General features: G+C 36.9%; 1 protein-coding gene across 3 annotated transcripts in view; it reads right to left on the bottom strand.

Annotated features, from left to right (window-relative positions):
• The window catches only part of LOC120306204 (hedgehog interacting protein), an 86,050-nt gene that overhangs the window by 40,259 nt on the left and 27,838 nt on the right, over positions 1–17,953 (bottom strand). For all 3 annotated transcript variants that reach the window (XM_039338961.1, XM_039338960.1, XM_039338962.1), the window contains exon 4: positions 10,285–10,486. In XM_039338961.1, coding sequence (XP_039194895.1) covers positions 10,285–10,486 — 202 coding nt within the window. The remainder of the gene's footprint in view (positions 1–10,284; positions 10,487–17,953) is intronic.

The raw sequence follows: 17,953 nt of genomic DNA, 5'->3' as shown, positions 1-17,953 counted from the left end.
GCCTAGATCCCAGTTTGCGTTTCTTTGTTATGGAAAGTAAAATTGCATCCATTAGATCAGTGGTTCCCAACCTTTTCTATATCCCGCACCCCTAGAACACTTCTGATATATTCTCGCACCCCTTACAAAAGTTATGCATATACACTATAATTTTGAAAACTCAAGTTTTTGTACCCCCTGGTATATCATCTCGCACCCCTGTTTGGGAACCCCTGCATTAGATTTATGGGCTGCCTCTCCTCCAAATATAGGTAAATCGACTTAGCTCTAGTAACATGGCAACATATTATATGCTCAGATTATGCCTTGGGACTAATTCTAAAATTCTCTATGGCCTGTGAAAATCTACCTCACTGAAATTGCTGATTGTTTCAGGTTCTGGGGTTCTGGGGTCTATAGTTTAGATAATGCCAATGGGTAAGCATTGTTTTAAATTTATCTGAATAGGGATGCACTACAACTTTCCCTAATCTTTAGCCATGATAGTTAAGAATTCAGGGAACTCCTGATCTAACAATATCCGATTGGGATTAACCTGCCATATGGAATAAAATACTTTTTTTGAAGATAGATTTTTAATATCTGAAAAATATTTTTTAAACACTCTTTTTAAAACTCTCCTCGCTTCTAGATTTGTCAAGGTTATGTGAAAACTTTCTGTCATATAGTGGCTTTTGCATTCTTTGCACAAATAAAACAACAGGGAAAAATTCTAGCTGCACTGCATTTTGGTCAGAAATGGCATATTTGGGCCAATGTTATTTGTTTTGGAAAGCTATTGTTGGTCTTAACTGAAACTCTGCCAATTGAAAATACGCCAGAATGCACATCAAGTTCATGAAGGAGAAAGATTTCCCTATGATTATATCAAGTATGAACAGCCATACAAGGAAAAGCAAACACATCTGTGCTAAGCACTATGATGGCTAGCACATTATAAATACCTTAAGAAAGTAAATTCAGAGACCTGATCTTCCTAGATTAGATAAACCTCTGCAATGTCATAACAGACCTCCCTGGTGTTAGAACTACAAAATGTCTGAATTAATTTAATCACTGAAAGTTTGTGTTTGGTTTGAAGAATAGAAAAAGCCTGCTGTTTCTGACTTTATCAACTTTCTATTATTTATCCTGTCAAGTTAAGCAAGCCGCATAAACATTAGAGGCAGAAAAACCATTCGCTTCATCATAATCTTCCATCAGAGCTGTGCTACCAGGCTCTAACAGAATAAAAAACAAGAAGCCAGGCTATTCTGTTAGCTATGTGGGCCAGCAAATTTGGGCTCTTCGAGGGAAGGTGTTTCCATTCCTCCTACCCGTGCTGGGGTAGGCCAAAACATTCTGTTTCCTGAGTCAGAATTGATAGCCATCCCTCAACTCATGTTCCAAAGCTGATAAGGCAGGCTGCTGAATATTCAGAGAGATTAAAAAGCAAACTATACAGCAGACACAGCATTGTTTTCTTGATACCTCACTGCCCCAATGTGCCTTAAGATCTGCTGCTTGAGATATTACCTTTTTCTATCCAAAAAAAGATGGTGCTGGTTACATCTGTATTATATATCACTAAAAATGTCTGCATTTATTGGTTTCCTTTCCCATACCTCTTTTCTATTTTTTTTTTACTTTTTTCATTGTAAGCCTGAAGGTAGGGATTATTTTTCTTTTATTGATACTCTACTTACAATAGTTCGCTTACTGACCATTCAAAGTTATAATGGACTGAGAAAAGTGACTTATGATTATTTTTCACACTTATGACCACTGCAGCATCCCCATGATCATATGATTTACATTCAGATACTTGCCAACTGTTCCTATTTATGACAGTTGCAGGGTCCCAGGTTCACGTGATCACCTTTTGTGACCTTCTGACAAGCAAAGTCAATGGGAAAGCCAGATTTATTTGACAACTGTGTTGCTAATGTAACAGCTACAGTGATTCACTTAACAACTGTGGCAAGAAAAGTCATAAAATGGGGCAAAACTCATTTAACAAATTTCTCAGTTAGCAACATAAATTCGGAGCTCAATTGTAGTCGTAGGTCAAGGACTACCTGTATAAGCCCTGGGGCTTTCTGGATAAGGGATTGCTCTAATAAAACCAATAATATCTACAGAATGACCACTCTGAGAAAGGCTAGGGATTATTTAGTCCCGTAAGTTGTTTGCCACTATGGTCAGGCAACTATGGGAAGATTACATTTTGTCATCTTTGTTCTTTTCATTTGATAGTTTCATCCTTTAATTTCTTTCTGACTATTGTAGACCTTATTTCTTTTGTGGACAGGGGCATTTTTCAGAAAGTACAAATAATTGGAGTATAGTACCAAAAGATAAGAATTAGACAAGAAGAGAAAGGACAGACTATTAGACTTATTTTGTGTAAACACAGTAAATAGAAATTCCTCAATACTTTTGAAACATCATTAGTATTTCATAGTATTAACATCTAAAGACATCTTGGTAATTAGTAATTTTCATATCTAACACTATATCTGGTTATCAGCTAGAGCTCTCTCTGGCAGAAAGATAACATTATTCTAAATATAGAATATTACATAGATTAAACAGACAATATGTATATAAGTGTCTTTTGAGTGTTTATCTTCTAGTAACACTTCTGAACTCCATGTTCCATTTGTAAATAGTAGGACTGCAACACCAATTGTGTAAAACACTGATATGATGTCAACAATCACATGGAGGACAGATCCTCAGAGTTATCACCTAACTTCAACATTAGCAAAGAAACCTTGCAGAATTTTTCATAAGCTGGTTCTGAATGCCTGTTTTTATTTTAGGAGTTGGCAGTGGGGTGTATTTTCCTTTGTCAAAGACCAGTTACTAAATTACAGGATTTAATACTGCTATTGGTAATACTGGAAGAAAAATTCAATATTGCAAAGGACAAAGATAATTCCTAAGAAGGTAAATCTGAAATACAAAACAACTACACTGTCCTTTGCTATGTTATTTTTTCTTTTCTCCATTACACAGTTCCTGTTACATAATGTACCTAACAAAATAATACATCCATACAGAGGGGAAACATCTAATCATCATTGGTACTGCCAACCTCCTAGCTGGATAGTTTATGTTAAAATTATGTTTTCCTATATCGAATACATTTTGTCTATTTTAACTGAAATAATTCACCACATAAATGGTGACTATTTGGTATCATTACAAACTGGAATTAATCTTCTGAATCTTATATCAGTTAAAAATGACATTTTAAAAATGGTATTTAAAAGCAAATGGGCAACAAAGTTCTGCCTACTAAGAATATTGTTGTAATAGAACTTTATTTATAAAATAATATATTTAGAAAAAATTAAATGGGGAAAATATAAGAATGTCAGTTTGTGTATAAACACTGTTGATCAAGTAGGCTCACCTTTATCTAGCTATTATACCTCTATCTATTAAATTCACTCATATTAAATGAGAATAAGAAAGATTATAATGAGTAAAAAACTTAATAATTTGTAAGTGGGTTTGGCTTTTCATAAATTGTGCCATATTCAATGAATTATAACAAAAGATCATAGTTAATATAGGTGATTATGACCAAGTAAAAGTACAGTTAACCACTAGATATTTATTGCATATGGCAATGTCTAGGCAGCTTCAACTAATCTTAAAAAAAGCCAAATAGGATTGGACCTGGTTAGCACTGGACACCAGGAATTCCCAGGAATTTCAAATAGACTAGAAAATTAAAAGAAACTAAACCAAAACCTAACAAGAATAAAGCAACAGGAAAATATACTGTTGCTACGAAAACTATGTGGGTTCTTATCTTAGCACCAGAAGTTACACTTGACTATGATGAGCCTATATCTTTTGAATGTTTGTCTGTTCATCTCCTTGTCTATCCATAGCAGCAGAGGAGCTGCTGACCCATATCCCATCTAAATGATGACTGCTAGAAATAATTCCACATACTGTTAACTACATCTAGTTTCTTCCACAGAGGTTCCCAACTGGGGGTGCTCACAGCCCATGGAGGTGCGAGATGATATTCCAGATGGTGTGAAAACTTTGGTTTTCAAAATTATAGTGTATATGCATAATTTGTTGCCATTATTTTGAACTTTTGTAAGGGGTGCAAGAATATATAAGAAGCGTTCTAGGGGTGCGGGGTATAGAAAAGGTTGGGAGCTGGATTCATACAAGCAAAGAATACATCCATGTGGAATCACACAAGAGGATACTATGTACCAAAATACACTCTTTACTACTCTATACCATCTTCACAAGACAAATGGAAAATTCTGTTTCTCCTTTTCTGTGGAAGACTTCTAATTGTTCTAAAGTGAAAAAAATTATCATAAGTTTAATAATTAAAATAAGCACGTCCAGATTTAAAAGGGCCGAAGACACATCATAATAAAAATCTGTTTGAAAAATACTGATCTACAGTTTGCTTAAGATTAAAACTAATTGAACTCAATAATACATACTCCCTTGTAAGTGTACTTAAAATTGCTATGATAATTATATAAATAAAAACAATAAAGGTATTATCATATGAAATAAAACCACACACTTCTACTTTCTACAGTATATGTTCAAAATGAGGAAAGCGAAGATTATAATATTATTCCAGTTCCTAGTAAAGGAGACTATGATATTTTAGATATTTTATAACAATTTGTGTCTACTAGTATAGTGCAGGATCTGCATTGGGTTGGATGAGTCACATTTTTTAAAAAGGAAGTTGTTAAATACATCGAGGAAATGCTGTGGTTAACTCTCAAAATTCCAATATTTTGGATTTAAATTGGTGGTGGTTACTCCTGCTACAGGATGCCATGATGTGGCTATTAGATTTGTCTTCTGTCCTCCTTCCCTCTTTCTTCCCTTTCTTTAATTATACATATTTTAAATGACATGTCATTTACTTGGTTTTGAGTTTTTTCTGACTAAAACATTCCTCTACCTACAACAAATTACATATCACAAGAAGATATTCTGAACACTTCTTAAATAGCTGAATGTCAAAATTGAATTGTACATATAACAAAACAGAAACATAGATTATCTAACACTGTGTGTGGGATACAGCTCTAATTCATACAGTGCACAGAAAAGAAACTGGCAGTCATGATCATACTACACACATCTCCATAATAACAGGGTATAAAGCATACAATTTCAAGAACACCCACAATGAAAACTACACTTTCCAAACAGAGACATGTTTTGGACTAAACTCAGTTCATTGGCACCAGGGGATTCTTCTTGAGGAAACACAGGACATTAAACCTACACATGTGCATGTAAAATGATAAAGAATTATCATAATTCTTCCTGGACATTCTTCCAGTATAAGGCACTGGGCCCAAAATCAACATTATATAATCTTTAGCATAAACATACTGCCCACATGTCATCAAAACATTCTACATACAGTAGCTTTCATTAGAGTGATCTTGTTCAGATTTATAGATTTCTATAAAGCTCAAGATATATTATTGACAGCTAAAAGTATTATATCTTTAGCTTATTCAAACCTAGTTTATGAACTTTATGACATATACTAATATGTATTTATGGTCAATAACACTAAAAATATGAACCCTGGGAATATTCATATTTAAAATAAGGTGAGCACCAGGGTGATAAAACTATAAAAGTTTAATTTAATTTAAAAACGCCAAGCTTTCGCCGTCACCTGCCGGCATTCTCAGGGCTTAAAACGCCAGGGAGTGAGAGAGTCTCTTATAAGCAAGCCAAAGTCTGCGCCCGGCTCCTCGATCTCGTCATCGGACCTAATTGGTTGGATTGTGCTCCGGTGACTCAATCCGAAGAAGATGGGACGACCCCTCCGTTCTATAATGCCAACCGAGTTGGGGATGTATGGGGTGTGGGATAGCTCTAGGAGCGACTGCGAGTCGATGGACACTCTGGAGAGCGGAGAGAAGAGTGAACCCGGATGGAGGAATGCGCGAGAGGGCGGAGCTTGTGGGATCAGCCTATCGCACCTCACATCAACAGCACTCATCGACTCCAAAGATCCTTGTCACAGGCACGCAAGAATGAGAGGCAACGGAGCGAGGAGGGGGATGGAAGAGGAATGCTGGGACGTTCGGAAGGATCGTAACCCCACCTCCCCCCAGACTGAGACCTTTGTTTATAACGCGGGGAAAAAGAGCGCAGGAGACGAAAGAAAGGGGGGGGAGCATGTTAACTGGGTTTGGCCGCATCTACGAGACTGGCTGCATAGACAAACAACTTATTGAATCATCCCAGCTTACTACCACACCCCAGTTAACCCAGAGTGGTACATGTGACCATCTTGACAGCAGTTGGGCACAAGGGGGAGGTACTAGGGATGAAAGGGAAAACATTCAGAGAGAGAATAGTCGTGCAAATGTGGATTGGGAGAAGGAGAAATGCAAACCACTAGATAAACCCGAGGGAGAGAACAGAGACAATCAGAGAGACAAGGAGGTTGCTCCACCTACTTTAGAGCTCAAAGAAAAGAAGGCAAATGAGGACACACGCGAAAAAAAGGGGTGCAGGAAGAAATGAGTCACTGGAGCACAATCCAACCAATTAGGTCCGATGACGAGATCGAGGAGCCGGGCGCAGACTTTGGCTTGCTTATAAGAGACTCTCTCACTCCCTGGCGTTTTAAGCCCTGAGGATGCCGGCAGGTGACGGCAAAAGCTTGGCGTTTTTAAATTAAATTAAACTTTTATAGTTTTATCACCCTGGTGCTCACCTTATTTTAAATATAATATGTATTTTTATATTTTATATCTGTTTTTACATTTGCTGCTTTTATCTGATAGTTGCGAACTGCTCATTGTAGCTGTTGGTATGATAGGTGGATATATAAATTTATTTAATAAATTTAATAAAAACCTATTTCTGATCTTTAAGAAAATAGATAATTAAAATATTCAGCCATTTTCTCAAAGTCAGTAAGAAAGAAACAATGCAGTACTATATATTGTCATAGTGATTAACTGAACTCAGAGAATAGACATAACTTGATAGATGTTACATCTTCTTTTGTACATGTACTTTCTTTAAGCAATCATAGTATTTGTGAACAGAATATGAATTTTATCAAATTCAAGGGATGAAATACTCAACAAGTAGCTTAAAGTATAGCTGCAATTCTATTTTTTTGTAATTGCTATTTGAATTTTAGATGAGACTATAAATCTTAAAAACACTTAATATGTATGCCATATTTTACATTTTTCTCTGAACAGATCAGTTTTGAATCATGTGTATAATATGCAAATGCAGTAAACTCTGTCTTGGTGAAAAGAAAACTACTGAAACAACAGTTTGTCCTGTCTGCGATCCTATTTTTCCTTATTTTTTTTGTTTTTAAACAATGCATACTATGTAAGTTATAAATATTCACTAGTGCTTAAGCCTGTTGTTTCAAGATCTTAGACAATTTATTAAAGAAAATGCCAAGGCATCCATTTATTTTAAAATATAAAAGAGCCACAAATTCCTACATCATTAAAAATGAATAATTCAAGCATTTAAAAGGGAGCCTTTAAAAATAATAAAGAAGCTATAATACTTATAACACTGTGATGTTTCATGTTTTAACTGCTGTTGGTTTCCTAAACAATTCTAATTACTTCCAGAATTTATAGGATATATGACTTTAGACTAGAAAGTCACTTATGTATTCAATGTCTTCTGTTTCAGTAAGGCTAATCACACTTAGCGTTGTGTTAAATGATAGCTATGGAGTTGTTCTTAGGAAGTTTTGATCATCTTGGAATGATCTGATACCAAAATCTTAAGAGCAGAGATATGAAACAAATTAACCATGGTCTCTGCATACATAATCTTCCATTCAGGAAGCATGTGTGAAGTTTCTATTGGAGATAATAAGTAGCTATATTATTACATTATTGAAAGTCAACACTGGAAAGAAGAAAGGGCTTTTATTTTGATCTAGTATGGAAGAAAGAATAGACTTTCTATTCATTTTCTACTGCATATTTCCATTTCAGGCAGGATAATCAGTTCTTCTGGGATCCATTCATAAAAACAGTGCATGCCTATGTGACAAATGCATAGATAGTTGAAGGGCAGATGCACATTTTTAATATGTAATAGAATCTGCAGACATGATAGGATCTATCATTGATACCTGAGAGAAGCCCATCATATGGGATGTTTGCAGATCACATAGTTAGTATCTTGTTTAATTATTACTATATTCATTCAATCAGCAACAACAATGAGATAGAGCTGTATATACGAAATGTGAGTCCAGTATTGGCACTTTAATAAACATATTTTATTGACATGAATTGGAAAAGTAGATATATCCAATGTATCGGTAGATGTAATTTATAGGGACAAAGAGAAAAAAAATGTCTCTAATATATATATATTGGTGATATATCTTTGCTCTTATCAATAAATTACAATAAATAATTTGTGGCAAACTATTCAGAAGATTATACAAGAAATTATATAGAAATATTGTATTGGCTTGTTAAAAAAGCTAGAAGTCACTTTGTGTAACTGACTTCATTGTGGTATTCAGCTGTAGAAAGAAACAAAGAAGCTGATGTAGTTCAAGATTTAGGGAAACTTTCTATTAAAATTTAAGCCATTGTGACATGTAAAAACAATTCATAGCTTGGAGGGGTGCATAAGGTGGCTGAGGTCAAGGAGTCTAGCCCATATATTCTGAATAGTCTCTCTCCAGTATCACTCATTTCCCTGACATATGTTTTCTCTTTCATGGAGGTTCTCTCATTCTCCTTGGATGATTTATGTTTTCATTATGTTTCTATATGATTCATGATTGAAATACTATTATCAGTTTTAAATGGTTGATTTCAATACAATATCTTATATTCCTCCTATCAAGTAGGAGAAAGCTATGATTATTTCCCCATAATTTCAAGTAGCATGGTTTGTCATTAGCAATGCTACCTGGAAATTAGGAGAATTCAATGCATCTAGAAGATATTTTATTGGGTCATGTGACAATATGATTTAGATACAATTACTTTGTCAGTTTCCATGGCACGTTTTTTTCTTCAGTATTTGACTACTCAAACTGCCTAAAGAGGGAAGATTAACTAGTCTTACAGCAAATTGTTTTCATAGATCTTATCAACTTCTATACTCTTTCATAATTACTTTTAACAAAGCAGCCTATGATGAATTGACATATCAAGTTTAACCACAAAAACTTAATGATGATAATTCAAAACAATCACACCCAAAAAACTTTTATAAAAAAAAAGTCTGAGAATCAAGCTTAAGGAATATACAGTTTATAATATACTAAAATGCCAGCTCTTGGCTCAGATTAATGAAGAGGTATATAAATAAGACCAGATTGCAGTTATTAATCTGAATATAGATTTTTTAATCTCAATTTTAACATTTAAATGTCATGCTGTTTTTAAACAGATCTAGACTTATATATATGATAGTACTTTCAGGTGATACATTTTTGATGTGATCATATAAAAATATTCCTAGAATTAGAAAATATACCATTGCTTTATAATAATCCTAACATACCTTTTCATGAATTTTCTTTAGTCACTAAACCATTCAGTTGTTAATACATATACTGAAGTATAACAGGTTCACTTAGCTATTCTGATTTATTCTGATCATTCTATTTATTTTAATGAAAGTTTCCAATTTCATAGGTTAATGGCTTAATTTTGCAAACAAAACTGGTTTTTCTAAAGGAATATGTTCTGACACATATAATCAAAATTAAGGGGGAAAGGACTTTTTCAATATCTAATTTATAGTGGAGAATTTGATTTTAATATAAGCAAAGACTTATCATTTTAAATAGCTGATGCAGTGAGAGCTCCCCCTTCTGTATATAATAGCATTTGATTACCAATGGAGTGAATCTATTTCAGAGAAATAATTTATAAAGAGCTACCATTTTAACTGAGATGGAAAATGCTCTGGTTCTAAACTGCATAACTACACCACATTTATAGCTGTACTCTCAAAGAAAATTGAATACTTTACTTGAAAAGTCTGCACAGTAACTGTGGACTGATTGAGTAACTGAGTTCAAATCATGGTTGGATCTTAATCATGATTAATGCACATTAGGCTGAAGCCATTTATTTTTCCAATAACTTAAATGAAAACCTCATTTTAAAAGACTTATGTTCTATTTTTATTATTTACTTTCTAGAGTTAAAATTAAGCAAAATTGGAAATAATACAAAATGTAACACAAAATTAGACTTAAAAGAAAGGAAGTCCCCAATGGTAAATAAAAGGAATTCAAACCTTTATTCCACTTTGAACAACCTTGTGTATGTCCAGAAATGGTTCTTTGACTATATCTCCTTCGGGTGTTAATATTTTCACATATCCTTCTTTCTCAAGGATGAAAAGACGGTGTGATCCATCTCCAGAATGTACTGCTCCAACAGGTTGCCTGAAACCACTTACAACTTCATGGAGGCAAAAGCAATTGTGTTTATGTTTCCTAAAACAAACAAATAAGAAAATTATTTTAATTTAATTTTTAATAGCAAAAAATACAAAATGTGATATACTGGTGGCATTTATTTAGCATGATATATTTCAATTTGATGATAAAGTAACTTTCACTTTAAAAACCGGCTAATAAAACTGATGATTGACCATTCTTTTATAAGCTAAGTTTTTAGTTAACTGTCTACAACTGTCCCCAGTTGTAGTGGGATGTGGCCCATTACTGGGCCTTGGCCCGTTCGGAACCAGGCTGCATGAGTGGTGGGTGCTTGCTCATGAAGCTCCATTTGCCTGCCACTCACACAGAACTATCCCCTCTCCCCATTCCCCTGGTTGGCCACCAAGCTGGAAATGTTGGGGGCCACTGGTCTATAATATTAGTTGATGTTTGATCCATGGGAATTTACACTGAGAAATGGAAATAACATCATTTGATGGGACCCAGGAAATAGGCCTTCTCTGTCATGGTGCCTATCCCTGGAACAGCATCACCCCAGAGAATGGTACAGCCCGTACTGTGACTGTATTGAAAAGGTCTTTAAAACTTGGGTTTTCCTCAACAATTGAGTTGGAATGAGATGCAAGCCTTTTACATGCTTGGACATATTCATCTGAATATTTTTTGTTTTCTAGACTTGCATTGTTCTTTTCTTTGTTATATTGTTTCTTGCTCTGTCATATGCTGCCCAGAATCTTGATGATAAAAATTTGACAAATTAATAATAAATATTTATTAATTGTTTGGAGATTAACTAGTTACTTTCAGAGCCTAGTACGGAAGTGCGAAAACATTACTATAAATTGGCTGCTCTTCTGTTCTGGAGTTAGATGTATTCCAGCAAAAGTCACTCAGAAAGGTTGGGATGATCTCCTGAATAGTGTGGAATGTTAATTCTCTATTCCCCCATATGTCTCATCCCTTATTGTTCAGGAATGTTTGCTATCTCTCCAAACTGAAATAAGCAATACTTTGCATAAATAATGTAACAAATTTTAGCATCCAAATTAATTATTTTAAAGCTCGATATCACGTAGTTCATTTCAAAATCCATGTTAAGGTAACACGAAAAGATCTGCAATGATTAGAAAAATATTACAAAATATAAAAAACTTAACATTCATATATTTTTAAAAAAACAGATTGTGACAAAACTACTAATTTATTTACTTGTTTCTGTGCATTCTTACATTTTTTAATGGCTTTGGTCAGTGCACACACAGAAATGCTTCCTTCATAAAGAATAAACCTGATAAATTGGACTGACTACATATGATGACTGATGCAATTAGGTGTCCATGACCAAAAATAGACCAGAGCCTGGGTCCCTCTGACTTTAATCCAACACCTTAATCACTATATCACATTAGCTCTCTTTCTCGGCTGACATTTATTTACATTGAAACTTTATTTATTACATAGAAAGTGGTTAAGGTGTTGGAGACAATCATCGCAGCACTCTCAGCCCAATCTATCTCCTAGGGTTGTTACAGGATATCTCTTATGGTCACTGACCATCATGTTATACAGCTTACAAGAAGTACAAGATCCAAGTTAAAATTCATACAGGTTTTCTAAGAGTAATAAAAATAACCAGTAAATAAAATATTCAGACTACTAAATTCTTCAAACTACTAAATGTTTCTAATAAATATTTGTTGTTGTTGTTGTTGTTGTTGTTAATTGCGAAGTCATGTCCGACCCATCGCGACCCCATGGACAACGTTCCTCCAGGTCATCCTGTCCTCTACCATCTTCTGGAGTCCATTTAAGCTCACGCCTACTGCTTCAGTGACTCCATCCAGCCACCTCATTCTCTGTCGTCCCTTTCTTCTATTGCCCTCAATCTTTCCCAGCATTAGGCCCTTCTCCAGTGAGTCCTTCCTTCTCATTAGGTGGCCAAAGTATTTGAGTTTCAACTTCAGGATCTGGCCTTCTAAAGAGCAGTCGGGGTTGATCTTTTCTAGGACTGACCGGTTTGAACGCCTTGCAGTCCAAGGGACTCACAGGAGTCTTCTCCAGCACCATAGTTCAAAGGCCTCATTCTTTGGCGCTCAGCCTTTCTTATGGTCCAACTTTCACAGCCATACATTGCAACTGGGAAAACCATGGCCTGGACTATACGCACTTTTGTTGGCAGGGTGATGTCTCTGCTTTTTAGTATGCTGTCTAGATTTGCCATAGCTTTCCTCCCCAGGAGCAAGCGTCTTTTAATTTCTTGGCTGCAGTCCCCATCTGAGGTGATCTTTCAGCCCAGAAAAATAAAATCCACTAGCTTTGTTGTTGCTCAGATTTTCTAAGGCCCATTTCACTTCACATTCTAGGATGTCTGGTTCGAGGTCAGTGACCATCTCATTGTGGTTATCTGGGAGTTAAGCTCATTCTTGTATAGTTCTTCTGTGTAGTTTTGCCATCTCTTCTTAATCTCTTCTGCCTCTGTTAGGTCCCTGCCATTTTGGTCCTTTATCATGCCCATCTTTGCATGAAACGTTCCCTTCATATCTCCAATTTTCTTGAAGAGATCTCTGGTCCTCCCTATTCTGTTGTTTTCTTCTATTTCTTTGCACTGTTCATTTAAGAAGGCATTCTTATCTCTTCTAGCTACTCTCTGGAATTCTGCATTCAATTGGGTGTATCTTTCTCTTTCTCCTTTGCCTTTCGCTTCCCTTCTTTCCTCAGCTATTTGCAAAGCTTCCTCAGACAGCCATTTTGCTTTCTTGTATTTCTTTTTCTTTGGGATGGTTTTAGTTGCTACCTCTTGTACAATGTTGCGAACTTCCATCCATAGTTCTTCAGGCACTCTGTCTATCAGATTAATTCCTTAAATCTATTTGTCACCTCTACTGTATATTCATCAGGAAATATGATTTAGTTCGTACCTGAGTGGTCTAGTGCTTTTCCCTACTTTTTTCAATTTAAGCCTAAATTTTGCAACGAGAAGCTCATGATCTGAGCCACAGTCAGCTCCTGGTCTTGTTTTTATTGACTGTATAGAGCTTCTCCATCTTTGGCTGCAGAGCACATAGTCAATCTGATTTCTATGTTGACCGTCTGGTGATGTCCATGTGTAGAGCCGTCTCTTGAGTTGTTGGAAAAGAGTTTGTTATGACCATCGTATTCTCTTGACAAAATTCTATCAACCTGTGGCCTGCTTCATTTTGTACTCCAAGGCCAAACTTGCCTGTTATTCCGGTTATCTTTTGGCTTCCTACCTTAGCTTTCCAATCCCCCATGATGATAAGGACATCATTTTTTGGTGTTAATTCTATAAGGTGCTATAGGGCTTCATAGAACCGGTCAATTTCATCCTCTTCAGCACCAGTGGTTGGGGCATAGATTTGGACTATTGTGATATTGAATGGTTTGCCTTGGATTCGAATTGAGATCATTCTGTCATTTTGGGGATTGTATCCCAGTATTGCTTTTCCTATTCTTTTATTGACTATGAAGGCTACTCCATTTCTTCTGAGGGATTCTTGCCCACAGTAGTATACCTGATGGTCCTCTGAGTTAAATTCACCCATTCCTGTCCATTTTAGTTCGCTGATTCCTAAGATGTCGATGTTCAGTCTTGTCATCTCTTTTTTGACTATGTCTAGCTTGCCTTGATTCATGGATCTTACATTCCAGGTTCCTATGGAGAAAATATCTTCACAGCATCGGACTTTCTTTTCACCACCAGATATATCCACAGCTGAGCGTCCTTTTGGCTTTGGCCCAGTCACTTCATTCTTTCTGGTGCTACTAGTACTAGCCCTCTGCTCTTCCCCAGTAGCATATTGGACACTTTCCGACCTGAGGGGCTCATCTTCCAGCGTCATATCTTTTTGCCTTTTAGTACCGTCCATGGGGTTTTCATGGCAAAGATACTGGAGTGGTTTGCCATTTCCTTCTCCAGTGGATCACATTTTGTCAGAACTCTCTGCTATCACCCGTCTGTCTTGGGTGGCCCTGCACGGCATAGCTTATAGCTTCATTGAGTTACGCAAGCCCCTTCGCCACGACAAGGCAGTAATCCATAAAGGGGAATAAATATTAGAACAATACTAATAATCTAAATACTTAAAAGTAATTGATTAGAGTAGGAAAATATTTTCCTGAGTAGAGCAATGTCAGCTGAAACAAATGTTGTGAGTGTTCTGATGATTTTAGGGTAATCCTATGAACAGTTGATATAGAAAAAACACTGAAGGGACATGTAGGCTAGATTCTCAGGTTCCTACAACTCACGGGGGCAAGTTAATTCTGCAAAAAGGATATTATTTTACCTTTGCTACAATATCACATTAAAGACATTAAAGCAGGCTAAGGAAAGAGCTCTACAGTGTTCTTGGACTGGTTATACTGAATTTGTAATATGATTGGTTTCCTTTAATATCCTGCCGGTATTGGTTGCCTTGATTACCAAGTTCTACCCAGAGCAGAGGTCTAGGTCCCCAACCTTTTGAGCACCATCATCATCATCATAACTTTATTGTCACTTTGAAAGTACGCCAGTCAGCGTACATCAAAATGAAATTTTGTTGCATACAGCTCTCAAAGGGTCACCACCTCCGATATACACTCCTTGTTCATGGCCAGCTCAAGTTACAGATCTTCCATTTTAGTTTCTAGAACGATGGCAAACAGGACAGATGGAAACGGATCTCCATGTTGACTAGCCCTCAAATTAGCTTGTATTTCTGCACAATAATCTTGCCTCCCTTCCTTTTTCTGATCCTGTCTTTTCCACCCTTTCCTTAAATAGGCCTTGCTTCTTTTCATCCCTGGAACAAGGGACCGGTTCCGTGGAGAGAGGTTTTTCTGTGGACCGGAGGGGGTGTGGTTTCATGTACTGCCTGCATCCCACAGATGGGGCTTTGCTTGTTTGCACAGACCAGTTTCTGGCATGCTGCAGCCCAATGCTGGTCCATGGACCAGGGGTTGGGGGCCCCTGACCTAGAAAGTTATGTCAAACACACACTACCAAAATGTTTTTCTAGCTTTTGATAGCCTCATGGACCAAAATGCCCTACGCAAAAGTCATACTGATATAGATCATTCTGAATTTTGGTTCTACAGAAAGAAGAAAAAGTATGTAGAATTGCTAGAAATATAAATCTTGAACCAGAAATACAGCTGGTATATGGTGACCCTAGACTCCAGTGTGATCATTCCAGTTTCTAAATGAAATGTGATTTTTTTTTCTTTTACATAATGCTCTAAAGAAGCAGGGCTAGATAATATCTCAGGGCTGTAAATTATTATATGCAATACCTGAGAGCTATGCCATGTTTGGCAAATAAACCTGCCTTAAAAGGTTTTATAGTTGAAAGTCTAGCATTCCCTCATTTTATATGAAAAAATCTGCTGTTGGCCTTGTGAAAAATAATTTTATTCAAACCAGATTTCAAGGTTTGGAATGAAATTTAAAGGATGAAACTGGTATGTATTATTATGATTGTTTATTTGCAATCAATATTTGAGATATCTTAAGTCATTTAAAATAAATTTTAAATTTTGGTTTTGAAATAATTTATTGTGAGCTTTTCTTTTCTACAGTAATTAATAGCACTCCTAGAGGCTTCTTCTAAAGCCAAACAGAATTAAAGATGGAATGGCTGGATCATCAGTACTGACAATCATAGATAGCTATCTATTGTCAGGTTTACTGTGGTGGAAACCTGCTTTAATTAAGGTAATAACCATTGTGTCTACATAAATATTAAAAATCTTACAATATAGCCATTTTACTCTTTTCTTAAGTAAAGAAAGGCAATTGCTTCTACTGTATCTAATTTACATAATTGTATTTTTTGTGCAATATCCTGAGAATAGAATAGAGCTGGAAGGTCTTCTAGTCCAGACCCCTGCTCAAACAGGAAAATCTATACCATTTCAGACAAGTGACTGTATAGTCTCTTCTTAAAAACCTCCAGTGATGAAGTGCCCACAATTTCTGAAGGCAAGCTGTTTTACTGGTTAATTGTCCTCACTGTTAGGAAGTTTCTCCTTAATTCCAGGTTGCTTCTCTCTTTGGTCAGTTTCCAAACATTGCTTCTTGTCCTGCCCTCTGGTGCTTTGGAGAATAGTTTGATGCCCTCTTCTTTGTGACAGCCACTCAAATACTGGAATACTGCTATCATGTCAGCCCTGTTTCTTCTTTTCTTTAGACTAGCCAAACCCAAGTCCTGGAGCGTTCTTCATATGTTTTAGTCTCCAGGCCTTTGATCATTTTAGTTGCTCTTCTCTGAACTTTTTCCAAAGTCTCAACATCTTTTTTGTAGTATTGTGACCAAAATTGGTTAGTGGTCTTACTAGGGTTTTATAAAGCAGTACTAATACTTTATGTCAGTGGTTCTCAACCTGTGGGTTGGGACCCCATTTGGGGTCGAACGACCATTTCACGGGGGTCGCCAAACAACGCAGTCCGCCATTTTTGCCCCCTTTTCCTTAGCTGTGCTACTCCTTTTTATTCTATTGGCTTTTGAAAGCCAATAGAATAGACTCTCTTGAATAGAGTCTAATTCTATTGGCTTTCAAAAGCCAATAGGAATTGTCCAGGCTGTCTCAGCCCTGCTGAGCCCGTCAAAAGTCCCATTCTGCAAACGGTGCTGCAAGTTGTCTGCAGCGAAAGCGAGCTGTCTGGAAGTTTCCACCCCTCCCTGCTGAGCAACTACTAAAAATGCAAGTAAAAGAGGGCCAGGGGTGGGAGGTGGGAGGCCGGCGGGTGCAGGGAGGGTTGCTGGTGCACGTGGGGCCCGGCGATTGCCTTACCTCCCTTGGGCTGGGCCAGCTGGTGGCCCAGCCGGTGGTCGGCCTGCGCCGTCTCTGCCACTTGCCAGCTACACCTTGGCCGGCGCAGGGGGTGGCACCACGCATGCGCGGCACTCCCGGGCAGGGAAAGTCTTCGACTTACGACCGGTTGGGTAGTCCTCGACTTATGACCGGTTGGGTAGTCCTCGACTTACAACCGGTTGGGTAGTCCTCGATTTACGATCGGTTGGGGGTCATGGCATTAAAAAGATTGAGAACCACTGCTTTATGTGATCTTGATTCTATGCCTCTGTTTATACAACCCAGGATTGTATTAGCTTTTTTGGCTGCTACTGCACACTGCTGGCTCATAGTCATAAGACTCCCAAGGTCCCTCTCACAGTTACTGTTTTTGAGCCAGGTCTCACCTAATCTGTACATATACCTTTGATTTTTCCTGCCTAAATGTAAAACTTTGCTTTTCTTCACATTAAAATTTATTTTTTGATAGGACCCATTGTTCATGTTTGTCAAGATCTTTTTGGATCCTGAGCTTGTCTTCTGGGTGTTGGCTATTCCTGCCAGTTTAGTGTCATCTGTATTTGATGAGTTCCCCTTCTATTCCCTCATCTAAGTCATTTATGAAGATATTAAAGAGTACTGGGCCTAAGATGGAGCCTTGTGGTACCCCACTGATTATTTCTCTCCATTTGGATGTAGTACCAT

This window comes from Crotalus tigris, unplaced genomic scaffold (assembly GCF_016545835.1).
Source record: "Crotalus tigris isolate CLP2741 ecotype Arizona unplaced genomic scaffold, ASM1654583v1 scf7180000017725.2566008, whole genome shotgun sequence".
Classification (NCBI taxonomy): domain Eukaryota; kingdom Metazoa; phylum Chordata; class Lepidosauria; order Squamata; family Viperidae; genus Crotalus; species Crotalus tigris.
The sequence above is the reverse complement of the archived record's forward strand: the minus strand, read 5'-3'. Positions and strand labels throughout refer to the sequence as shown.